Source organism: Pseudophryne corroboree, chromosome 10 (genome assembly GCF_028390025.1).
Source record: "Pseudophryne corroboree isolate aPseCor3 chromosome 10, aPseCor3.hap2, whole genome shotgun sequence".
NCBI classification, from domain to species: Eukaryota; Metazoa; Chordata; class Amphibia; order Anura; family Myobatrachidae; genus Pseudophryne; species Pseudophryne corroboree.
The window spans coordinates 145,148,267-145,174,097 of record NC_086453.1 but is presented as its reverse complement, the minus strand read 5'-3'; the positions used below and the strand labels follow the sequence as shown (position 1 = coordinate 145,174,097).

At 45.4% G+C, this 25,831-nt stretch overlaps 1 protein-coding gene, 1 non-coding gene and 1 pseudogene across 4 annotated transcripts in view; all 3 read right to left on the bottom strand.

The window, feature by feature from the left end:
* Positions 1-2,264: 2,264 nt before the first annotated feature.
* PRPF31 (pre-mRNA processing factor 31) overlaps positions 2,265-25,831 on the bottom strand; it is a 111,871-nt gene continuing 88,304 nt past the window's right edge. For 2 of the 3 annotated variants that reach the window (XM_063942847.1, XM_063942846.1), the window contains exons 9-14: positions 25,678-25,767; positions 25,444-25,592; positions 25,277-25,349; positions 12,428-12,556; positions 11,750-11,848; positions 2,265-2,853 (exon numbers count right to left, since the gene is read on the bottom strand). In XM_063942847.1, the coding sequence (XP_063798917.1) occupies positions 2,728-2,853; positions 11,750-11,848; positions 12,428-12,556; positions 25,277-25,349; positions 25,444-25,592; positions 25,678-25,767 (666 nt within the window). In that variant the 3' untranslated portion in view covers positions 2,265-2,727. The remainder of the gene's footprint in view (positions 2,854-11,749; positions 11,849-12,427; positions 12,557-25,276; positions 25,350-25,443; positions 25,593-25,677; positions 25,768-25,831) is intronic. The other variant, XM_063942848.1, reaches the window with a different exon arrangement.
* Positions 15,020-15,136, bottom strand: LOC134967878 (U5 spliceosomal RNA). The gene has a single exon (XR_010189223.1). It is a non-coding gene; the product is annotated as a U5 spliceosomal RNA (small nuclear RNA).
* LOC134967967 (U5 spliceosomal RNA) lies at positions 16,743-16,850 on the bottom strand (annotated as a pseudogene).

Sequence of the window (25,831 nt, the reverse complement as noted above, 5' to 3'; positions counted from 1 at the left end):
ACTGGTTAACGAAACTGAGCTCACAGTGCCTGGAGGCAGGATTATAGAGTAGGCCCCAATGCATCCCGGGACAGCTAAAACTTTAACCTGTTGGTGCCTGGATCAAGATCCATCTCTACACCCCAATGTATTCCCTGTGGAACCCAGTGTACCTCACAGAAAGAGATTTAACAATGGTAAGTCTACCATAAATCTTTTTTTTTTTTTAGTTTTTCCTACCAGGGAACTCAGTGTAATATGGCTGCCCACTACTACTTGTATAGCTTTGAATATATATTCTAATAGCGCAAAAGAGAGTAGTGTATGTATATGTGTGTGTGTATGTATATATAAAAATGTGTGTATGTATAGGTACAAGTGTATGCATGCATTCATACATAAGTGCATCTCTCTATATGACTGATTGGTTATATCTAACCTAATCTTCATATACACCTAAAGTTTGGGGCCATCGACTATACCACCATAACGGTGTCTGGTCAGATCTCATCCTATAAGTGTAATTACACCAACCCGGTTTTCTAGGTGCACACTCTCTTACTGGGGAAAGCTATGTTCTGTGGGTTAGTGTATTAAGGTGACGTTCTCTCTTCCCTGTATGTTTGGAGCATCTGTATTTTTCCTCAGGTAGGCTTCTCCTCTGTTACCTCTGTAATTTGGGGTTCGTCTTCAGAGAGAACCTATCAGACTGAACACTTGCGGGATAAGTTGTTGTGCTCTGTTGACTTCACCTTTACATGATAGCCTTGAACTTATATATATGTATACAGAATCCTAGTATTGTATGACAGCTCGAACCTTGAGACTGCGATCCTTATTGCACTTACGAAATGTTTTCCCTAATCCAGCTATGGACACTTTTTACTGGAGGTCTGTAAACCTATCCCTCCTGGCACACACCATGCGGTTACGAGTCCATTTTCCACATAGCCACGTGTTTTTCTTCTTACATTATCTAGTCTCCGCTTCAGCAAAAACAGTTTTGGCTCGTGAAAACTAGTTTTTCTGTTTTCATTTACCTATTCAACAGTTTTCTCTAAATGATGACCTTATTCATGGTCTCTTCTTTTTTTTGTGGGGTCATAGTTCTTTACTTGCAGTGAGATGGTGATGGCTACAGTCTTGGGTTCTACCATGAGTTAGCATCTATCTTATTCTGTTCAGGCAGTTGGTTTGGAGGTATTCCTGTTGTTCCAGTGTACAAGTACTCCTGTTCCTGGTTTGGCTGTTCAGCTGCCTTCCTGTTGGTTCCTTCCTCTCTGCTCTCAGTCTCCTCTCAGGCTCTGTTATCAAAACTCGGCTTGGGAGGGGTGTAGGGGGAGGGCCAACTACTCTTCTTTAAAGATTTAAACGGTCAGGCTCCGCTCACACACCATCTACACCCCAGCGTAGAAGCTCCAGTGTCACCTATAAATCCATTTCTCCGAATCCATAGGGAAGTACCAAAATCCTGTTTTCAGAGAGCAATATTCTTATCTCTTCATTAACCTATCTGCTCTACTGGGACTGTGTTAGAAAAATTAATTAAGTACTCAAGCTAGAGGATATGGTTGTGTCAATTTCTTAAGGGCCCTACACACTTAAAGATTTCAATAAACGATATGAACGTTCTCGTTCAGTGTGTAGGCACCACCAATGAACGATGTGCGGCCCCGCACCCGTTCGTTTGTGCCGGGTCGCTTATACATGCAGGTCAATATGGACAATCTCGTCCATATTAGCATGTACTGCTATGGAGCCGGGTGACAGTGAAGAATCTTCACTCCCCCCATATCAGCTGTCGGCAGCTCGCCGCGTGTGTAGGGCCCAATATTGTGCCTGAGCCCCTGTATGCACCTCTATCTCCAGTATTCCCAAATAGACTTTGAGGAAATGGATTTAACACAAATAGAAAAATCCCATCTTTAAACCCTAAGAGAAAACCCCGGCAGCAGTGCTCTCACCAAATCAAAAGTGGGATCAGTAGCACCTGCTGTATTTTTTGCCCCACTCCTGTATCTCTTTTGCCCTTTATTTAAAGAGAAAGTACAAAATATAAAGGTCTGTGAAAATGTGTAAAATGCAAAAGTTGAGATTGAACAAATATTGCTGTGTTCCTGGGCAGAAAAAGTTCACTGCAAAGATCTACTGTATAACTTAAACACTTCAGTTATCCAATATTGAGAGCTACTGGGTGAGGTATAATTAATGAACAGCATCTGAAATTAGAACGGTCTGCTACTAGTGATAATTTAATTGATGCCATAGATTTAGAAATCTAAGGGTTTGAATACAGAATCATTTATTCTATACAAAAATCATAAAAGCACTGACAAAAAATACAAAGTAAGGAAAAATAAAATACATGTTGAGCCTATTGAACATAAAGCATTTCTCCCGTGCTGCCATCACTTACGTCACATCTCAAATTCTCCTTTATAACCCCCTTCGTACAGTCATGTCTACATTACAAGACACAGGTCAATCAAGAAGAGGAGGTGGCAAGTCTTCATGTGGAACTACTTCTTCATTCAAGGGATCTATTATCAGATCACTTCCAGGTCAAACGTTACTGACATTGCTGTAATTCATCTCATACTTCCATGCAGTTTTATGAAGGTAAATTCTAAAATTGATGAAATCTGTTCCAACTTGCGCAGGAGATCTGGATAGCCTGACAGTTTCTGGTTTTACCAAAGTATATAGTAACCATATCCCACCATACTGAATGGACAGACGACCCAACTGTCATTCTGTCATTGTCCCGCTCTTTTCGTGCTTCACTTTCAGGAACTCTGCCATGCTGGAAAAATATTTCTGATTTGCCTCTGCCACCTTCTTCTCTGCAGCTTGAGGATTAACGATCTCCAGACCCTACAGTGAAAGACCATTATAATATATAATACACGATTTCCATCAAAGAATCACATCACACCACAGCCACTAAAATAGTTTAAACTAGTAAAATCACAGCGTAATAGTATAGAATATCATCCTATATATTAAAAGGCTAATGCTGCTCCTTAACCCTAGGGGGGGGGGGGATTAAAGTGTTTTGAGTGCCAGCGGCCATCAAGATGGAGCCTGACAGAGCAATTCAAGTGTTGCTCCGTTCAGACACGCACAGCCGCCGGCGCTGACATTACTGTTCTGATGTTCCGTCATTTTGATGGGCTGGTTACTAGTATAGCTATAAACGCTTATAAAAAGGTGTCCATTGTTAGGACAGTAACTGCACCAGAAGTGCTGCCTCTATAGGTAGCTCTGTATGGGTTTTAATAACTATCTGCATAGCAGAAAGGGTTTTAAAGAATGGTATAATTACTGAAGAGTAGGACTAAAATGGAAAAGGTTTGAGAGAACTACTGTAACAGATGCAATATAAAATAAGAATTTACTTACCGATAATTCTATTTCTCGTAGTCCGTAGTGGATGCTGGGACTTCCGTAAGGACCATGGGGAATAGCGGCTCCGCAGGAGACTGGGCACAAAAGTAAAAGCTTTAGACTAGCTGGTGTGCACTGGCTCCTCCCCCTATGACCCTCCTCCAAGCCTCAGTTAGGATACTGTGCCCGGATGAGCGTACATAATAAGGAAGGATTTTGAATCCCGGGTAAGACTCATACCAGCCACACCAATCACACCGTACAACCTGTGATCTGAACCCAGTTAACAGTATGATAAACGTAGGAGCCTCTGAAAAGATGGCTCACAACAATAAACAACCCGATTTTTTTGTAACAATAACTATATACAAGTATTGCAGACAATCCGCACTTGGGATGGGCGCCCAGCATCCACTACGGACTACGAGAAATAGAATTATCGGTAAGTAAATTCTTATTTTCTCTGACGTCCTAGTGGATGCTGGGACTTCCGTAAGGACCATGGGGATTATACCAAAGCTCCCAAACGGGCGGGAGAGTGCGGATGACTCTGCAGCACCGAATGAGAGAACTCCAGGTCCTCCTCAGCCAGGGTATCGAATTTGTAAAATTTTGCAAACGTGTTTGCCCCTGACCAAGTAGCTGCTCGGCAAAGTTGTAAAGCCGAGACCCCTCGGGCAGCCGCCCAAGATGAGCCCACTTTCCTTGTGGAATGGGCTTTAACAGATTTTGGCTGTGGCAGTCCTGCCACAGAATGTGCAAGCTGAATTGTACTACAAATCCAACGAGCAATCGTCTGCTTAGAAGCAGGAGCACCCAGCTTGTTGGGTGCATACAGGATAAACAGCGAGTCAGATTTTCTGACTCCAGCCGTCCTGGAAACATATTTTCAGGGCCCTGACTACGTCCAACAACTTGGAGTCCTCCAAGTCCCTAGTATCCGCAGGCACCACAATAGGTTGGTTCATGTGAAACGCTGAAACCACCTTAGGAAGAAATTGAGGACGAGTCCTCAATTCTGCCCTGTCTGAATGAAAAATTAGGTAAGGGCTTTTATATGACAAAGCCGCCAATTCCGAGACACGCCTGGCTGACGCCAGAGCTAACAGCATGACCACCTTCCATGTGAGATATCTTAATTCCACAGTGGTGAGTGGCTCAAACCAATGTGATTTTAGGAACCCTAAAACTACATTGAGATCCCAAGGTGCCACTGGTGGCACAAAAGGAGGCTGTATATGCAGTACCCCCTTGACAAACGTCTGAACTTCAGGCACTGAAGCCAGTTCTTTCTGGAAGAAGATCGACAGGGCCGAAATCTGAACCTTAATGGATCCTAATTTTAGGCCCATAGACCGTCCTGCTTGCAGGAAATGCAGGAAACGACCCAGTTGAAATTCCTCTGTGGGGGCCTTCTTGGCCTCACACCACGCAACATATTTCTGCCAAATGCGGTGATAATGTTTCGCGGTTACATCCTTCCTGGCTTTGATCAGGGTAGGGATGACTTCATCTGGAATGCCTTTTTACATCAGGATCCGGCGTTCAACCGCCATGCCGTCAAACGCAGCCGCGGTAAGTCTTGGAACAGACAAGGTCCCTGCTGGAGCAGGTCCTTTCTTAGAGGTAGAGGCCACGGGTCCTCCGTGAGCATCTCTTGCAGTTCCGGGTACCAAGTTCTTCTTGGCCAATCCGGAGCCACGAGTATAGTTCTTACTCCTCTCCTTCTTATGATTCTCAGTACTTTGGGTATGAGAGGAAGAGGAGGGAACACATACACCGACTGGTACACCTACGGTGTTACCAGAGCGTCCACCGCTATTGCCTGAGGGTCCCTTGACCTGGCGCAATATCTGTCCAGTTTTTTGTTGAGACGGGACGCCATCATGTCCACCTTTGGTTTTTCCCAACGGTTTACAATCACTTGGAAGACTTCTGGGTGAAGTCCCCACTCCCCCGGGTGGAGGTCGTATCTGCTGAGGAAGTCTGCTTCCCAGTTGTCCACTCCCGGAATGAACACTGCTGACAGTGCCACCACATGATTTTCCGCCCAGCGGAGAATCCTTGCAGCTTCTGCCATTGCCCTCCTGCTTCTTGTGCCGCCCTGTCTGTTGACGTGGGCGACTGCCGTGATGTTGTCCGATTGGATCAATACCGACTGACCCTGAAGCAGAGGCCTTGCTGGACTTAGGGCATTGTAAATGGCCCTTAGTTCCAGAATTGCATGGAATCTTCCGAATGGAATTGCTTCGTAAGAAGCCACCATTTTTCCCAGGACTCTCGTGCATTGATGCACTGACACTTGGCCTGGTTTTAGGAGGTTCCTGACTAGCTCGGATAACTCCCTGGCCTTCTCCTCCGGGAGAAACACCTTTTTTTTTTTTTTTTGGACTGTGTCCAGAATCATCCCCAGGAACAGTAGACGTGTTGTTGGAATCAGCTGTGATTTTGGGATATTTAGAATCCACCCGTGCTGACGTAGCACTACCTGAGACAGTGCTACTCCGAACTCTGTTTCCTGGATCTTGCCCTTATCAGGAGATCGTCCAAGTAAGGGATAATTAAGACGCCTTTTCTTCGAAGAAGAATCATCATTTCGGCCATTACCTTGGTAAAGACCCGGGGTGCCGTGGACAATCCAAACGGCAGCGTCTGAAACTGATAATGACAGTTTTGAACCACAAACCTGAGGTACCCCTGGTGAGAAGGGAAGATTGGGACATGGAGATAAGCATCTTTGATGTCCAGAGATACCATATAGTCCCCTTCTTCCAGGTTCGCTATCACTGCTCTGAGTGACTCCATCTTGAATTTGAACCTTTTTATGTAAGTGTTCAAGGATTTTAGATTTAAAATTGGTCTCACCGAGCCGTCCGGCTTCGGTACCACAAACAGCGTGGAATAATACCCCTTTCCCTGTTGTAGGAGGGGTACCTTGATTATCACCTGCTGGGAATATAGCTTGTGAATAGCTTCCAATACTGCCTCCCTGTCGGAGGGAGACGTTGGAAGAGCAGACTTCAGGAATCGGCGAGGGGGAGACGTCTCGAATTCCAATTTGTACCCCTGTGATACTACCTGCAGGATCCAGGGGTCCACTTGCGAGTGAGCCCACTGCGCGTTGAAATTTTTGAGACGGGCCCCCACCGTGCCTGAGTCCGCTTGTAAAGCCCCAGCGTCATGCTGAAGACTTGGCAGAAGCGGGGGAGGGCTTCTGCTCCTGGGAAGAGGCTGCCTGGTGCAGTCTTTTTCCCCTTCCTCTGCCCCGGGGCAGAAATGAGTGGCCTTTTGCCCGCTTGTTCTTATAGGAACGAAAGGACTGAGTTTGAAAAGACGGTGTCTTTTTCTGCTGAGAGGTGACCTGGGGTAAAAAGGTGGACTTTCCAGCCGTTGCCGTGGCCACTAGGTCTGATAGACCGACCCCAAATAACTCCTCCCCTTTATACGGCAATACTTCCATATGTCGTTTGGAATCTGCATCACCTGACCACTGTCGCGTCCATAACGCCCTTCTGGCAGAAATGGACATCGCACTCACTCTTGATGCCAGGGTGCAAATATCCCTCTGTGCATCTCGCATATATAGTAATGCATCCTTTAAATGTTCTATAGTTAATAAAATACTGTCCCTATCCAGGGTATCAATATTTTCAGTCAGGGAATCCGACCAAGCCACTCCAGCACTGCACATCCAGGCTGAGGCGATTGCTGGTCGCAGTATAACACCAGTATGTGTGTATATACCTTTCAGGATATTTTCCAGCCTTCTATCAGCTGGTTCCTTGAGGGCAGCCGTATCAGGAGACGGTAACGCCACTTGTTTTGATAAGCGTGTGAGCGCCTTATCTACCCTAGGGGGTGTTTCCCAACGTGCCCTAACCTCTGGCGGGAAAGGGTATAGTGCCAATAATTTGTTAGAAATCAGCAGTTTTTTATCGGGGGAAACCCACGCTTTATCACACACCTCATTTAATTCCTCTGATTCAGGAAAAACTACTGGTAGTTTTTTCACACCCCACATAATACCCTTTTTTGTGGTACTTGTAGTGTCAGAAATGTTCAATGCCTCCTTCATTGCCGTGATCATGTAACGTGTGGCCCTACTGGACATTACGTTTGTCTCCTCACCGTCGACACTGGATTCAGTATCCGTGTCTGGGTCTGTGTCGACCATCTGAGGTAACGGGCGTTTTAGCGCCCCTGACGGTGTCTGAGACGCCTGAACAGGCACTAACTGATTTGCCGGCTGTCTCATGTCGTCAACAGTTTTTTGCAAAGTGCTGACATTGTCACGTAATTCTTTAAATACGACCATCCAGTCAGGTGTCGACTCCCTAGGGGGTGACATCACTAACACAGGCAATTGCTCTGCTTCCACATCATTTTCCTCCTCATACATGTCGACACAATCGTACCGACACCCAGCACACACACAGGGAATGCTCTGATAGAGGACAGGACCCCACTAGCCCTTTGGGGAGACAGAGGGAGAGTTTGCCAGCACACACCAGAGCGCTATATATATACAGGGATAACCTTATATAAGTGTTACTCCCTGTTATAGCTGCTGTATTTATATATTAGCTGCCAATAGTGCCCCCCCTCTCTGTTTTACCCTGTTTCTGTAGTGCAGGACTGCAGGGGAGAGTCAGGGAACCGTCCTTCCAGCGGAGCTGTGAAAGAAAATGGCGCTTGTGTGCTGAGGAGAAAGGCTCCGCCCCCTTCACGGCGGCCTTTTCTCCCGCTTTTTTCAGGAAAACTGGCAGGGGTTAAATGCATCCATATAGCCCAGGAGCTATATGTGATGCATTTCTTTATCCATATAAGGTTTTTACAGTGTTTTATTGCGTCTCAGGGCGCTCCCCCCCAGCGCCCTGCACCCTCAGTGACCGGAGTGTGAAGTGTGCTGAGAGCAATGGCGCACAGCTGCAGTGCTGTGCGCTACCTTATTTGAAGACAGGAACGTCTTCTGCCGCCGATTTCTCCGGACCTCTTCGCTCTTCTGGCTCTGTAAGGGGGCCGGCGGCGCGGCTCCAGGACCCATCCAGGCTGAACCTGTGATCGTCCCTCTGGAGCTAATGTCCAGTAGCCAAGAAGCCCAATCCACTCTGCACGCAGGTGAGTTCGCTTCTTCTCCCCTTAGTCCCACGATGCAGTGAGCCTGTTGCCAGCAGGACTCACTGAAAATAAAAAACCTATTTAAACTTTTACTTCTAAGCAGCTCAGGAGAGCCACCTAGCATGCACCCTTCTCGTTCGGGCACAAAAATCTAACTGAGGCTTGGAGGAGGGTCATAGGGGGAGGAGCCAGTGCACACCAGCTAGTCTAAAGCTTTTACTTTTGTGCCCAGTCTCCTGCGGAGCCGCTATTCCCCATGGTCCTTACGGAAGTCCCAGCATCCACTAGGACGTCAGAGAAATAAATATATTTATTAATTAATTAACACTTATGGTAGCATTGACACAGGAGCATCCAGTGGTACCACTGCTATATTCATTACCAAAGATTCATATATCTCTTGTAAACCACCTGGACGCCCGATCATCGCGGCACGCAACAGCTTGTTTCAACCGGTAGCAACATATATTGATGCTATTCTACAACCCTGTATTGTAAATCACCCTATGTTCTTATTTAATACAACTGCATTTTTGAATAAATTAAATGACATTGGTGTGATAACTGCTGACAGTCTTTTGTGTAGTATCGCTATTTTGAGTCTGTATACAGTAATACCTAATGCACAGGGACTGGCAGCAGTACGGGCATTGATTTGTAATAATCCTTTGTACGTTGGGCCTGATGTTGAGCTGGATTTGTTGGAGATGGTATTAACGTGTAATTTTTTTCTATTCGATGGTAAATTTTTCCTACAGCAGTCATGCTGTGCTATGAGGTCCAATGTGGCCCCATCGTACACCAATGCTTACATGTTCATAATTGAGCAAGAAATCTTTTTCAACAATCCATTTTCGGACATCAGGTTCTACGTACATTATATTGATGACCTGTTTGTCATTTGGTCCAACAGTAGGAGCTTATTTGAATCACTAATGCAACATCATAATTCAACAGAACATCCGGTGAAATTCACCTTTAATGTTGATCCATGTACAGTGAATTTTTGGGACGTTAAGGTGTCCATAAATGATGGGTGGATTTCTACCGAATTATATAATAAGCCGACCGATCATAATACCTTGTTACATATTGGAAGCGGTCACCCGAAGACAATGAAGTATGTACTTCCATATTCTCAATTCATAAGAGCAGTACATTTTAGTACAGACATCAATAAGGGCACTGAACAGATTGATCTAATAATTGCTAAATTTGGAGCAAGAGGTTACGGTCGGGGGCTTTATTACAGGCTAAAGCGAAGGCTCTTAAGCAGACTAGAGGCCAGCTACTCTCAAAAAAGGTTAAGATCAATAATGACACCCGTATGCCATGGGTGAATCATTTTAGTGTAGCCAGTGATGGCATCAGGAGAGTGGATAAGAAATGGTGGTCTTTAGTAGCTTCTGGATCTTGCACTAATGGATAAATTTTTAATGCCCTGTTATACTAGGGGTAAGAACATTAGAGACTGGGTTATGAGAACGGATATAACAGGATTGCAACACAATCAGAGCGAACAGACGGGTTTTCTTGCAAGGAAGGCATGCTGCTACCGATGTTTTGCATCAAATGCAGAGCTTTGAGTTAGTTCTTTTTTTTGCCACCCACATAGCGGGAGAATATATTACATTAGACATAGAGTTGCGTGCACAACCAAATACATTGTGTATTTAATCACCTGCTCATGTGGGCTATGTCGGCAAGACTGAGCGAACATTACGCCAACGCATTGCCTCACATCGTTTATCAATCAAAGCAGCCATCATTTCAGGCAACAGTGACCAGCCAGGAGCGAGGCATTTCGCACAAGCTGGGCATAGTTTAGCCTGTTTAAGGTATATCATTATAGACCATGTACCGTGGAATATTCAAGGAGGTGATAGAGCATTACGGTTATTACGCTGTGAGTCAAACTGGATATTTAGGTTGGGGACTCTCGCTCCTAATGGTCTCAATGAGACATTGGGATTACACTGTTTTTTGTAATATATAACTATGTTGCTTTATCTGAAGTGCCACATAGACGTTTATTGACTGTTTTGTGTTGAGATTCACTGTGGTAGTTAATTATGTGTGGGTCATCTAATCATCCATATCTCATGGCGCCGGCCGCCGGATGATGATGTCATCCGTAGGCGTCTCATACCGGGGACGCGCGCCGCGGCTGTTTCACGTGGTGCTGGGATGTCTTTTAAAAGGTATGTGTTTAATTTAATTTCTTTGTATCCTGAGGGAAGAAGTATTAAACTTCGAAACGTTGATTACTGCAAACCTGCTGTACTGTATGTATCCCGGGTGCCGCCTAGATGCTATTCATGTATGTGAGTCCCGCTGCGGATTCTTAAAGAGAGGCACCGGACCAGTAATTTGATATTAGGAGCGCTGCTTATATTATATATAATACAGATCCTGGGCAGATTTTACTAGGTCTGGTGTTTTCTGAAGGCCCATACATGCTGCAATTTGTGTCCAATTAGAAAGGAAAGACAGACATTGGACAATACAATTGTTCAGTCTATAGGCACCTTCTTTGTTGGCAGTATATGTTTTCATACAGAATTTCAAAGCCATTGCGACTCCTTGCTGTGCATTTCATTGGACTTACAGTGCTAATACAGACACCCCGGGCCAGTTCCTACATTTATTGTGTTTGGATAATTACCGCAATGCCAGTGAGTTAGATTTCAGTGTAAAAATAAAGCAGCTAGTATTTACCCTGCACAGAAACATAACCACCCAAATCTAACTCACTCTGCACATGTTATATCTGCCCTCCCTGCACATGGTTTGCCCATTAGAGTACAATTTTACTGCTGCAATCAGGTCTGAATTAGGCCCATGGTTCGTACTTTTGCCTTTTTGCATCATGTATGTTCCTTTTAACCCAGAAATGTAGTGTATATAAAATGTTCCCCATTGTGCAGTAGCAGGATACAAAAGTGGTCACCAGTGAGTATGTTGACATTACAATGCCAGCGCAGGGATCACGAAATGGGAGTAATGCTAGAGAATTTTACTTGTACAAATGTTCTAATTTTAAAGAGTTCTGTAAGCATGCACAGCACACAGTGTAACAGAGCTGGACCAAACATGGTGCCGACATTCAGATATATGGCTTTAAGCCATCATATGGTTCTATTGGGCAGTTTAATCATTACTACTTGGAATCATGCTTCTGGTAAGTCCTATTTAGAAAGCAAGAGACTACGCTGTTACAGCAAGTGATCGTATTGTTGCTGGAGATCTATGCAATAAGGCTTACCTGAAGGGGGGTAAAGGCAACGCTGGATGCAGTACCTGAAGACCGGTCTCTTATTGTGGACTTTCCACCATAAACCACACTTTGCTTCTGCAGTGTACGCTGTTGATAACAGGAAGAGAAGGTGAAATACAGGTACTGAGTGACATAACTACATCACATACAGTTATCACTTCAACCATGTGTGTCCTATGATGCCAGCATTTCCCCAAAAACTCTGGTTTCTAGAGCCAGAAAAGGTCTGGAGTCACACAGCTTTCATACTGACCTGAGCTAAGCCCACCAGCATTTGAACTCATACCACCGCCAAGCAAATAGCAGTGATGGGAATACCAGCATTAGACCCCTCTGCAGGTCAGGACTACTAGATATATTTAACATTAATTGAATAGTAGCAGCTCTATTAGTTTCCACTGTATCCAGATTAAACCAAATATGCTTGTGCTATGAAACATTCACAGCTATCATATAGCTAAACATAACATAACCCTAATTCTGGCTCCCTATGGTAAAGTACTTGACTGCTATCTTTGTACACAGGAGACCAGATTACATTTTGCTCAATTAGGATTTCACTGATCGTGTAAAAGGCTTACTCAATGTAATGGGTAAAAATACCACTTATACACATGTATATAATCAGTTATTAAAGGAAACAATATATTAGATGTTTTACTTTACCTGTAATGTTTTGGAGATTTTGGCCTTTGTTGCTTCATTGACCTGGGCTTGACGTATTCTTCCGCTTCCAGATTTCCCAAGATGCCCTAAGCTGAAACCCAGATCTTCCTGGTATGCATCTTCTTCAATCTAATGAGAACACAGAAATGCATTTTATGGTGTGCTGGTCTTCAAATACACTCTCAGGACAAACCATATAATAATATTTATACTCCAGGGTAACCTTTTATAAACTATACGAAGACTACTGTATATCATTGGCAGTACGGACGGTGTAATGGTTAGCATTACCGCCTCACAACACTGACGTCATGGGTTCGAATCCCACCATGGCCCGAACTGTGTGGAGTTTGTATATTCTCCCCATACTTGCGTGGGTTTCCTCCGGGTACTCCGGTTTCCTCCCACAATCCAAAAATAAGAGGATTTTGGTACTTACCGATAATAGGATTTTGGTACTTACCAGGTAAATCCTTTTCTTTGAATCCATAGGGGGCACTGGAGTACTCTTGGGATATGGACGGGCGGAGCCGAACAAAGGCACTGAATATTCAAATTTAGGACCCTCCCACCCCTCCATATCCCCGAGTACCTCAGTGTACTGTCTCAGTGTTTTTTACTGAGCGAACAGGAACGATATAGAGAGGTTGACAATGGAGAATACCTATAACATAACGGACAACAACAATGTTGACCCATAACCTTACTGTCAACTAAACAGTTGACACCATAACCGATAGAACTTTATAATTTGAACCAATCGGTGAAAATGTGTTACCATAAGCTCCTCTGAGCTTAATATCAATCAAGTAAAACTTGTTACCCTAAGCTCTCTTGAGCTTAAAACAACCCAGGTAAACTGCTCTGGGTGGGCGTCCAGTGCCCCCTATGGATTCAAAGAAAAGGATTTACCTGGTAAGTACCAAAATCCTATTTTCTTTTTCATCCACTAGGGGTCACTGGAGTACTCTTGGGACGTACCAAAGCTTCCCTCGTGGGCGGGAGAGCTGTTTGATACTTGTAACAGTAGGCAGCCCAAGGCTAGATGCTGATGGCGCCACCATTTATAACGTGTAAACGTGCACAAACATGGTGCACATGAAGGCTATATAGCCGCGTTTTAGACACTCCACGACCCACTGGGTCTGACATTCCCACAGAACCTGTGGGATGAGTTATTACTGACGTAGGCGATTGTAACCTAGCCTTAAGGTAAGCCTGACTTGTAGTCATTATTATTACCCAACTCGATAATGTCTGCTGAGAAACTGGCTAACCCCAGTTGGCAGTATCATAGAGAACAAACAACGTATTCATATCACGTACTGTTGACGTTCGGCACATATATAAACGCGTAATGCGTGTACCACATTCAGTTCTAGAATGTGCTGTCCACACAGGAACCCCTATTGGTACATTGATGTGAAGAATACGAAAGCGTGATTCGTCCGAAGATCTGCTTTGTCATGAGAAAACTGAAATACGGTGGCTTGGAATACAAGGCACCCAAATATGAAAACAAACCCTTGCCGAAGCCAAGGCTAGAAGAAAAAATTGTTTTCCAAAGTGAGAAACTTAATTCCCATTTGTTGAAAGGGTTCACAATATGAAACTGTAAGAAATCTGAACCCAACTTCAAGTCGCCTGGCGCTGTAGGTGGGATAAATAGAGTGTGAACTTTGATGACACCTTGTAGAAAGATGTGTACAGACGCAAATAGAAGCAAACGTCTTTGAAAATAAGTTTACCACACAGATACCTGCACTCTTCGTGCAGATCAACGCAGTTTTCCATCCCACCCCGTTTAACAGAATACGGGTTACTTGAAGGATGATGTTGGAACTTCCGAGGTTTACAACCTATGTAAGCACACGAAATTTTGTAAAAATGAGCTGCCTTAAACGGCTTACTATTTCGTAACATGGTTAGTATAACCGATACTGTAATGCTCAATTTCTTAAGAGGGCGGTCTGAACCCTCACCCCGTCAACCGCAGCTGCGGTACCTAGATAATAGGTACCTAGGGAACTATGGGTAAACTAACGTTCCCTGATGTAACAGGTTGGACGTATTATGAGCGGGCCAAGATCGTGTGCAAGTATTCCTTGAAAATTCGAGAAGCAAACTTCTCCGAAACCCATGAGATACCACCAGTATGACTGTGACAAACTGTCTTATGATCCGTTTTGACAACGGAGAGAGCAGCGGAAAATGGTGGAGCCAGATACACGATGCTGAATGACCACATGAATGTGAGAGACTCCACCGCCACTGCCCTTGTGATCTGTTTTGTACACATACTGAACTTTCGTAATTGTGGCGAGATGCCATCATGTATACTTGAGGGTAACCCCCTTCTGTGGACTCACATATGAAACACCTCTAGATTTAATGTCCAGTTTTCAGGATCCAAATCCTGACGGGTGAGATCCTCTGTCTAACAGATGTCCACTCACATAATGATCTCTTGACATTTTCACATAATGGTGTTCTGAGCCATTGAGGATCTGAGTTACCTGCCGCATTGCCATGCGGCTACTTGGTTCTCACTGGTTGTTGTGTATGCAACTGCCGTTGCCTTGTTTGACTGCTTAAGGCCAGCGTGGGACATGCATCAAAAATTTACATGAAACTCATGGTTGTTCCTCTCCACCGAAATCTTTAGTAAAAGGCGAAAGATTTATTCGTTCTGAAGAGAAACCAGAGTATATACCTGGTCAGACTGAAAGCGAATTATGTATTGCATTGTAAAATGCCCAGAGTTCTAGGACATTTATCGACAGCAATCTGTCGTGTTTTAGAACCTTTGTTGCTAATTTTAACTACAAATCCTGACCCTCTGCGACTGTCGTCCAGAGTATATGCACCCTTTTCCCTCTGTGGGAAACGCGAGTGAAGGGTGGCGAACTAAATTGAAAACACATCGTTATTCGTAATAGGTGAATACACCAATGTACCGCTAGTGTGCGTGTTTTGCACTAATTACTAGACGTACATTTGTTATTGCTGGTGTAGTAGGTAAAAGTCTTTGATTTACCGTATTTATCATCTTACCTAGGCATTGACATCGTTTAGACGGAATTAGATGCGATTGTTTTCGAACTTGATCTGCTACCGCAGTATACCTTAGTAGCGCAAGTTTAGAGGAACTTTGTTGAGACAGAGTTCGTATGTGAGATGAGCTATCATCCCAACATCACTTTTGGTAAATACCCAAAGCGATAAGCAACGGTAGACATGAAATGGTTAATGGTTGTGGCGAATTGCAAACGCTAAAACCTGTGATGAACAAACCGGAATGGGTATATACGCATTGCAAATGCCAGTATTTTGTGGCTCCAATATGCCAATACTACCCGCAGCAAATCCATTTTCAAACTGCAGTAAGTGATTTGTTGATTGCAACTGCGACGGAGCTGTATGGATTGGTTACCCCAACCAGAGGGGAATAAGCCACCCTGACTCTGCCTGTATTATAAAGACAGCTGAAACCCAGTAGAGACCAAATGGCTACCTGCCAATCCGTTCGACAGAGGCAGTCATGACCCTGTTGAAGTCTGGAAACCCCGCAAAGGTAACATGTAAAGACGCGCTCCCACAATTGGAAAAGAGGTCATCAACTACTGGCTTGCAGACCGTAGCGACCTGTCGTTACAAGGCGTGAGTGTTTGTATCACCGCCTTGAAACTGAAGTCTAAAGGGATTAAATGCCGGCACAAGAATTCCGTTTCGATTAACGGCTGAATATCAAATGTAGGACCAACAAGCTGTGGCCTTGTCGTGCTGAACTGGCGACGATGAAACGTCGTTAGAAGCTTTACAGATATACTCTGTAGCTTCTTTTAACCGTAATGTCTAGTGACCCAAATGTTTCATGGGTCTTTATGTTTGACACAGACGCATTTACCAATGTCGGATGGCGTCATATTGTAAACGATTAAATAGTGGTCAAAGTCTACTAAGTGGAACAATGGAGACATTGACTCCCTGTAATTTAGCAATGTATGTTCGCAACAACCCTGCACTATCTGAGTGCTGGTCTAATGAACCCTTCTCACTCGTGGTTATCGGTGTGAGATTTGACATAGAATCGTGCATTACATTATAAGACCAGTTAAATAAGCACTGTGGTACCCAAAGGGAATTCCTCTGGAAAACTGTCTTTTGTTAGAGCTGGCGGAATAACTTCCGAGACTCCGATGCCAATGTTATTTTTTTGGTCTGTACTAGAGCCTTACTCGCTATGCAGACAGACACCCCAATAGGCCACGGACAGCCATTGCACGCCTTATGACGTTATCATGTCATATATATATATTGTATTGGTGAACAGCATAATAATATTAAACTCAAGGTTGATTCTCTCTACGGAAATCTTTAGTAAAACTAAAGATTTATTCGCTGTGAAGAAAAAACAGAGTAATCTTTATGTGAAAAGCAGTTCACATGGCCTATGAAACCCGAACCAAATTCCTACTAACCCCCCTACGCCTCTGGTGGCTTAGAGATGTAGGGCAGGAATGTTCTAGAATCATGTAGAAAAACAGTTTACATGCCGATTAAAATTTCCCACTAACACCCCTGCGCCTCCAGTGGCTTAGAGATGTAGGGCAGGAATGTTCCAGAATCACAAACTGGAAAACAACAGGCAGCATGGTTAAAATGGCCCGTTTGCCATGCTGACCTTTCCGTATAGGTTATTATACAGTATAACCACAGGACGGTTACAACTGTTCTATGAATAAATATATATATAAGCTGATAGGCCATGATCACATCAGACATTAATATTAATATATTAATATAGGCTCCCTAGCTTTGTTAATAGCAGCCATTAATATAGGTTAAACTCTGAAAATCACAGCCAGTAATATAGTTCAATTATTACTGTCAGTATCGGTAACAAGCTTATATCTGTGATAGATATATATATATAAATATATATATACCCAGCTGGTCATATATCCGCCAGCTTCCACCGTGCCTCTTCCCCCCCTTATGATCATCTGCGGGAAGCCTGCACTTGTGATCGTCTCTGTAGTGAGACTGATGGGCGGCCGGACGTAGCTGGGCGGCCGTGTTGGAAGCCTGCCCTGGCATTTGCAGGCCGTGACGGAGCGGCGGTCATACTGGTACTAAGTATGGCTTACCTGCTGTGCAGCCGTACGGAGCCCAGTGTGCGGCAGGACGGACTGGCGGCTACCGGAGCGCTGGGACGGGCGGCCTGATGTCAGACGGAGCAGCTGCTTCGTATGAACTCCCCCTGCTGCGGCAGGAGGGAGCTTGGCGGCGACCGGAGCGCTGGGACGGGCGGCTTGATGTCCCCGTCTGTGTGATACATAGCGGCTGTTTAGCGTCGTCTGATCTCCCCCTGCTATGCGGCAGGACGGAGTTGGCGGCTGCCGGAGCACTGGGACGGCTTGTCTCCTCAGAAGGTAGTGGCTGTCTTGGCGGGTATGAGCTCCCCCTGCTGTGCGGCGGGACGGAGCTGTATTGTATTCACATTAACCCACACATAGCGGGGCGGCAGCCTGCGCTGACCGCCCCGCTCCCCAGCCTACCTTTCTGTAACTTCTGGCTGTGGCGGGACTTTCTGTATAAGCTCCGTCCAGCTTCAGTGGTGTGACTCATGGCTGCAACGGGGCTTCGTTGTGTAAGCTCCGTCAGCTCTGTAGTCCTTGTGACGCAGTCAGCTTCCAGTGATCTATTGGCTGCGACGGCTTTTTGCAAGCCCGTCCAGCTCTCTAGTCCTGGCTGCTGTTTGTAGAAGCAGTGCTGTCTGTGGCCGTGAGGGTGCTCTTTGTGAGGACCGACACGCCATGCTGTCTGTGGCTGTGAGGGTGCTCTTTGTGAGGACCGACACGCCATGCGCTGCCCGTGCAGCGGCACTATCCCGGACCCATGTTTTTTCAGAAACTGGGAAGGGATGTGCTAAGTTGTAAAAATAAAAATTAAAAATAAAATTTAAAAATAAAAATCCAAGTGTGGCTATACCACAAGCCGATGTTCGTGCTGTGAGCACCGAAAAAACACTGAGACAGTACACTGAGGTACTCGGGGATATGGAGGGGTGGGAGGGTCCTAAATTTGAATATTCAGTGCCTTTGTTCGGCTCCGCCCGTCCATATCCCAAGAGTACTCCAGTGACCCCTAGTGGATGAAAAAGAAAAATCCATTTCTCTGAATCCTCTAGGGGACACTGGAGTCCTATACAGTAGGGGTGTGAAGCTTGCAACCGGAGGTGTGGCACAATCTAAAATTAGCATTGTCTGCACAGCCGGTTCCTCCCCCTTCAGTTTGGAAAATAGGACTGAGAGAATAGGACCTGACACTATAGCACATGGCGAGGAACCGAACCGTACAACCTACCAAACAGCATCCAAGAAACTCTTAACTGAAAAACTAACGCTGTTTGTACAAACTTTTTTTCTTTCTTCTTTTTTTCTTAACAGGAATATTGAACGCAGCAGGTTGACAGCACCGAGGCGGGCGTCCAGTGTCCCCTAGAGGATTCAGAGAAATGGATTTATCGGTAAGTACCAAAATCCTCTTTTCTCCACTAGGGGACACTGGAGTCCTATACAGTAGGGGACGTCCCAAAGTTATCCCCCAGGGAGGGAGTGCTGTCGGTGACCTGCAAAACTAAACGTCCAAACGTAAGAGTCTCCGGACGCAAAGGTATCAAACTTGTAAAATTTTGCGAACATGTGGGCTGAGGACCACGTCGCCGCTCTGCAAAGTTGAGTAATGAAAGCACCTCTGGCAGCCGCCCCTGAGGCACCCACTGATCGGGTGGTATGAGCACCTGTCTGAACCGAAACCTGTTTTCCACAGGAAATATAAGCTTGCCGAATGGCAAGTCTAATCCATCTAGACAAAGACTGCTTAGATGCTAGCCAACCCTTCATTGGCCCATCCTTAAGACAAACAAAAAGTCAGACCTTCTGAAAGACGACGTAACCTGTACGTATACCCGTAAAGCTCGGACAACATCCAAGTACACGTCCCCATCTGCGAGATCCTGAAAAGATGGTACCACAATTGTCTGGTTTACGTGAAACCCCGAAACAACCTTAGGAAGGAAATCTGCTCTTGTACGGAGTTCCGCCCTATTCTCATGAAAAATTAAAAAGGGACTCTTACACGATAAGGCTCCCAACCCAGTAACCCGCCTGGCCGAAGCCAAGGCAAGCATTAATGTGACCGTCCAAGAGAGATATTTCAGGTATGTTCTTACTAACGGCCCAAAAGTTGGGATCACAAAAATTCCAACCACAAATTTACGTCCCAAGGCGCAGTGGAAGGACGAAAAAGGGGTTTGGTCCTCCGAACCCCCTGTAAAAAGGATTGAACCTCTGGCAAGGATGCTAACCGCCTTTGAAATTGGATGGAGAGAACCGAAATTTGAGCCTTCAGAGAGCCCAGCCTCAGTCCTACCTCCAGACCGGCCGAAAGGAAAAGTAGAAGTCTAGATAAGTGGAAGTCCGTCGAATTCCACCAACGTTCCTGACACCAGTCCATGGTTTCCATAGCCACGCCGTTAAACGCAGCCTGTTCAGGGCTGTTGGAACGGTCCCCGAGATCGCAGGACCTCTCTCTGACGTAACCATCAAGGATCTCCCGCTAGTAACCCTCGCAGGCCTGAGTACCAACTCCTGCGGGGCCAATCTGGTGCGGTTAGAACCGCCTACACTCGCTTGTTTTAAAAACCTTTTTTAGAAACCTGGGTATGAGTTGGAAAGGTGGAAAAATTTAAAACCTTCCTGTAACACCAAGGAAGCGTTAATGCATCCACGCCATCTGCTGCTGGATCTCTTGTCCTGGACACATATCTGGGCAGCTGATTGTAATGCCGAGACGCCATTAGGTCGACTTGAGGTAGACCCCATCTCCTCACCACCATGTAAAAAATCCGTGAATTTAGGCACCACTCTCCCGGATGCATGTCCTGGTGACTGAGATAATCTGCTTCCTAGTTCTCCACACTTGGAATGAACACTGGCGAGAGGATGATGTTTCGCCCTTCAGCCCTCAACAAGATCTGTGTGGCTTCCTTTAACGCCACCCTGCACCTTGTTCCTCCTTGACGGTTTATGTACGCTGTCATCGTGACATTGTCCGACTGCATCTTTGTGTGTTAATCCATGACTAGGTCTTCGGCTAAGAAAAGTGCATTGTAAACTGCTCTTAGTTCGAGAATGTTTATGGGTAGGCCGCTCTCCAGTAGCGTTCCTCCAATCCCAAATGCCGAATCTCTTGCTTGCTGCGAGATTCCTGTGCAAGGAATACCAAGGTAAGGAGGTTCGTATGTGCGGTGGAAGTTGTATTCTTCGATGTAGAAGCCAGTGTGACCCTGCTCCCTGAGCAATGAGGTTCATATGTAATGGTCGGGAATGAAGTCTGCCGTACTGGAGAGCTTCGACAGACGTCACCATGATGCCGAGAAGTTGCACACAGAGGTGTAGAGAAACCGCTTGTGACCTTAGTACCTGAGCCACTAACCTCTGTAGGTCCTGGACCTTGTTCTTTGGTAGGAATACGCTCAATTGTACCTTGTCCAAGATGAGACCGAGGAATTGAATCCGTTGAGTAGGCATGAGATTGGATTTCTGGAAATTCACAATCCACCCATGTTGAATGAGAAATTGATGAGATGTCTGAACATCCTTGATCAACTGTTCCCGAGAGGATGCCTTTATTAGTATATAGTCTAGATAAGGTCTAATCGTGACCCTCAATAGTCTAGAGTCTGCAACCATGAGTGCCATGATCATCGTAAAGATTCTTGGGGCCGAAGATAGACTGCACGGCAATGCCCTGAATTGGTAGTGATCCGTCACCAGTGCGAACCTTATGTAAGCCTGGTGAGGGGCCCAGATTGGGATATGCAGATATGCATCCATGGATACCCTGAACTCGCCTTGTTCTATGCAATGACCGACTGAATTGGTTCCATCTTGAATCTGGATACCCTTAGAAACCGGTTTAAAACTTTTAAATAGAGCAGTGGTTCTCAAACTCGGTCCTCAGGACCCCACACAGTGCATGTTTTGCAGGAAACCCGGCAGGTGCATAGGTGCATTAATTAATCACTGACACATTTTAAAAGGTCCACAGGTGGAGTTAATTATGTCACTTGTGATTCTGTGAGGAGACCTGCAAAACATGCACCGTGTGGGGTCCTGAGGACCGAGTTTGAGAACCTGTGAAATAGAGTATCGGCCTGACCGTCCAGTCTGGCTTTGGCACGACAAAAAGATTGGAATAGAGACCCGTTCCTCTCTGAGAGGCGGGAACCGGAATAATGACCTCTGACCGTAGCAATTTTTGAATTGCTGGCAGTAGTGCTTTTGCTCTCTGAGGGCACCGAGGAAATCCCATTGTAAAAACACTGACTGTGAGGCCTCTGTTGTACCCCTGGGAGATTAGGTCGTTTATCCAAGGTTCTGGTGCGGTGTTGGCCCAGATGACCCGAAAACCATCCAGACGTGCTCCACCAAGGGGGATCCCAGGTGTGCCGGGAGACCGTCCTGCCACGGTCTTGTCAGCAGGTTTATCCCGCTTTCTGGCTGCTACCTGTGAGCAGCCTCTACCTCTGTCCCCACGTACTTGTGTACCGAAACCGCTTCCTCGGGCTAGCAGGGACGGCGAACTAAATGAATGAAACGCTGGTTCTGAATAACCTCTCCTAACCTGTGTAGTGGCTCTTGTATAAGGAGTAGATAGCAAAGAGGACTTCCCTGCTGTAGCTTGCGAAATCCACTTGTCCAACTGTGGACCAAAAAGCCTCTCACCCCCAAAGGGGATGGCTTCTAACGCCCTCTTGGTGTCAGAGTCTCCTCGCCATTCTCTGTCCGTCTAGCCGATCCGGCTGATGCAGATATGCGCGATGTTAGCCTGCGAATATCCTTAGAGGCTTGACGCAAGTATGAAGCGGATTCTCAAATGTGTTCCGCCAGTTGGGTAATTTCTTCCAATCCATTTTCCCCCTCAATAGCCTGTACAATATGTCCAGAGCATGTTCCCCTGGCCTTGTTAACTCAAGCGTAGACAACCGTAGGCCTATTTCTGCTAGAAAAATTGACTTTAAGGCTGTGTAAACCTCGTAAAGTCGTTACATTAGGTAATGGTAAGATTGTCGTCTTTGACAACCTTCCTAGGGAACCATCCACTGCTGGTGGAGTCTCCCACTTATCCATTACACCCATAGGTAGGGGATAAGTTACTTGAAACCCTGTTCAAAAAGTTAAAACATTTGTCAGGCTGTTTCCAAGCCTCCTCCATTTGAGATTGGAGGGATTTAGGAATGGGAAACGCTGCTGAACGCGGCTTTTGGGATTCGAGCAATTCGAATTCTTCTGGCTCCTTTACTTCTGCTACCTTAAAGGTTAGGATCTCCTTCACCACTTCGCTTAAAGAATCAAGACCCGAGATTGCCGTGTCCTCTTCTGGAAAATCGGCGTCTAGGTTAGATTCAATGATGTATCAAATGAGAAGACCCCTTTCCTCCTCTGCTTCCGGTACAAGAGGATGAGGCCTTTTAACTGCCTTGCACACATTCGTTACTGCTTGTGTGGGCGGCGTTAACCTGATGAGAACGTCTTCCATCGTCTCTGAGAATCCCGCAGCCCTGATTGGTGCGTGCGGGATTCCGCCATCACATTGGAGATTCTATCTTATTCTTCCATGACCTAGACGGAGCACTGCTCCCAGGTGGAACGTCCTTGTCTAAGCAGGAATCGCACACCTCGGAGCTGCCATCCGCGTGCTCTTCCCGTTACATGCAACATAATAGGTCTTGGAGGTCTTGGTTGGTGTTTTAGACATGTTGACTAAACCCCTTACCAGACTGTCGCAGCGCTTTCACCTTTTAAACTAGGAAGAGAAAGACTGCGATAGATGATGGAAGCAAAAGTTTGTCTTTACAGCCAGCCGACTTGCAAACGTCTCTCACCCAACTGTTAGTCAGCTACGGTGTTAGAGTCAGCTTTACTTGCTTCCTCATATTTTCTGTAGGCTCTTTGTAATAGAGTTCCTTTGAAAATAAATCATAATCATATTATATTCTTTAGGCATTATAACATTTCACCAGCAGAGGGTGCCGTCTTACTACTAATCTATAATAGTGCACTCCATGCTCCTCAGTTTTTCTGGCGCCTGCATGAATTTTAAGATGGCTGCCAATTAAAAATATTGGCTGTATGGCCGTGTGTTCTGCTGAAGGGAGCCTAATTTGCTGTTACTGGCCGCCCTGTATATTGCGCTGTAGAACTTTCCCGCGGCTGAGGAATTATTCTCAGCCGCTTGCTCACTGCAGCGTCTCTCCTCCCTCTCCCCGCCTCCGGCGGCTGAGGGTATCTGCTCAGCCGCGCGGTAATACTATCTGCCGCTGGCCGGCGCGCGCCGGGACGGCTCTCACAGGTCCCGTAGCGGCGCCTCTCTCTGCTGACAGGGAAGACACCAGCGCGCTCTGTACTGTGCGCTCCTGATCCCCGCTGGCCGCCCCCACACGTGGCTGAAGGATCTCCTCAGCCGCGCGGCACTATTGCTCTGTCTCCGTGCGCCGGGACCTCTGGCGCTGCCTTGAGAGATGCAGACCCCTTTAGTAGGAATCCTTGTCTCTCAATCCTGAACCTTGTCCTCCTTTTATTAGGGGGATGCAGCTTTCTCTTCTGGTAAAGCCTGCACCCCCTTTCATTTAGGTGGGATTGGGCATTTACCATTTTGTATTTTAAAACCTGCACCCTCCCTTTAGTTAGGAGGGATTGGGCCAGTCATGAATGACTAAAAAAAATAATGAAATAAATAAAACTTCAAGGAGCAGGAGCTCCCTTCAGTGCCTGTTACCTCCTAGGCACAATTTTCTAAACTGAGGGAGGAGGGATGTGAAGGGGGAGGAACCGGCTGTGCAGACAATGCTAATTTTAGATTGTGCCACACCTCCGGTTGCAAGCTTCACACCCCTACTGTATAGGACTCCAGTGTCCCCTAGTGGATGAAAGAGAAATACTGGTAGGTTAATTGGCTTCCAACAAAAATTAACCATAGTATGAATGTGTCTGTGTGTACATGTGATAGGCCATAGAGATTGTAAGCTCTACTGGGGCAGGGACAGATGTGAATGGCCAAATATTCTGTGTAAAAGAACTGCGGAATATGTGTGCGCTATATAAATAACTGGTAATAAATAAATAAATAAAAAGTCATTAATTTCACTTTTCATTAAATCTCTGCAATACCATTACTACCGTAGTGTCCCATGTTGCTTTGCCATCTGTTACAAGCGAAACCTAGTGTTCAACATATGATTATCTCACCAATGTAATAGAACACAGAACTTCAATTCATCTATATATTAGTTTTATCAAGAAAGAAAAACAGTGCTAATATATTAAACAGCCTAAAGTATGCAAGTCTTCAACTGAAGCAATATCTAAACAAACTGTAGTATCCAAAAAGCCCGATGCAATTTCAGCCATTAAAAACAGGCGGATATCACGATTAATGACTGATGGTCATTATCAAGGTATCCAATTAGAGGCAGTTTTTAACAAACGAAATTGAGTGCATGAAAACACATGAGATTGGGGATAAGTCCCTGATCCCATGTGTTATCGGAGCTCCGGTGGCTGCTTATAGGGGATTATGCTTCACGTGCGCATAACCAATAATAAGTGCCAGTATCGGGGGGAAAAGTATGTAAACATCTGCCCTAACAGGATCGCCCCGGCGATCCTATTAGCAACAGAAAAGTACCAATGCCAATAAGATATCCCCCAAAATTTCTACTTCTTTTGACATACACCTATGTAAATAGCAAAAGAAAAAGGGGTGAGTTTAGGAACAAACCTCTCCAAAACTCATCCTATTAGCCTGTTTACGGATTTCTGTTAACCCCAATCGTTCTTTCATTTTCCGGTATCTAATAAAACACACAAATAAAAAACAAACATGAAATATTGGTGTACAAGAGCAATTACACAGATTCGTTTGCTGCCTAAGGGAACCAGGCTCACCTGCGACCACCACGTTTCTTTCTCTGCCCATCAAGTGGAGCTGGTAGAGGTTTCACCTGCTTGACTGGGGGAGGTTCTTGCCATTTATCAAACTTTCTTTCAATCTCTTCTTTTAGGTCATAGCCAACCTGTAAGGGAGGAGACATGGACTAAGGCCCCAAAGACCATCAATATTCGAAATGTATAAACCTGAAATAAATGTTTAGGGTTAATAGATTGTGTTTTATGACTGACCTTTCCTTCAGAGCTCTCGTGGAAACTATCTACACGTGCTGCCAATGTGCATTTTGCAGAAACTAATCTCGCTGCCTTTCGATGCAAGTCCTAGAATGGTATAATTCAGAACAGTCACATAAGACGTATTTCGAGAAGAAACAACTACACCTGA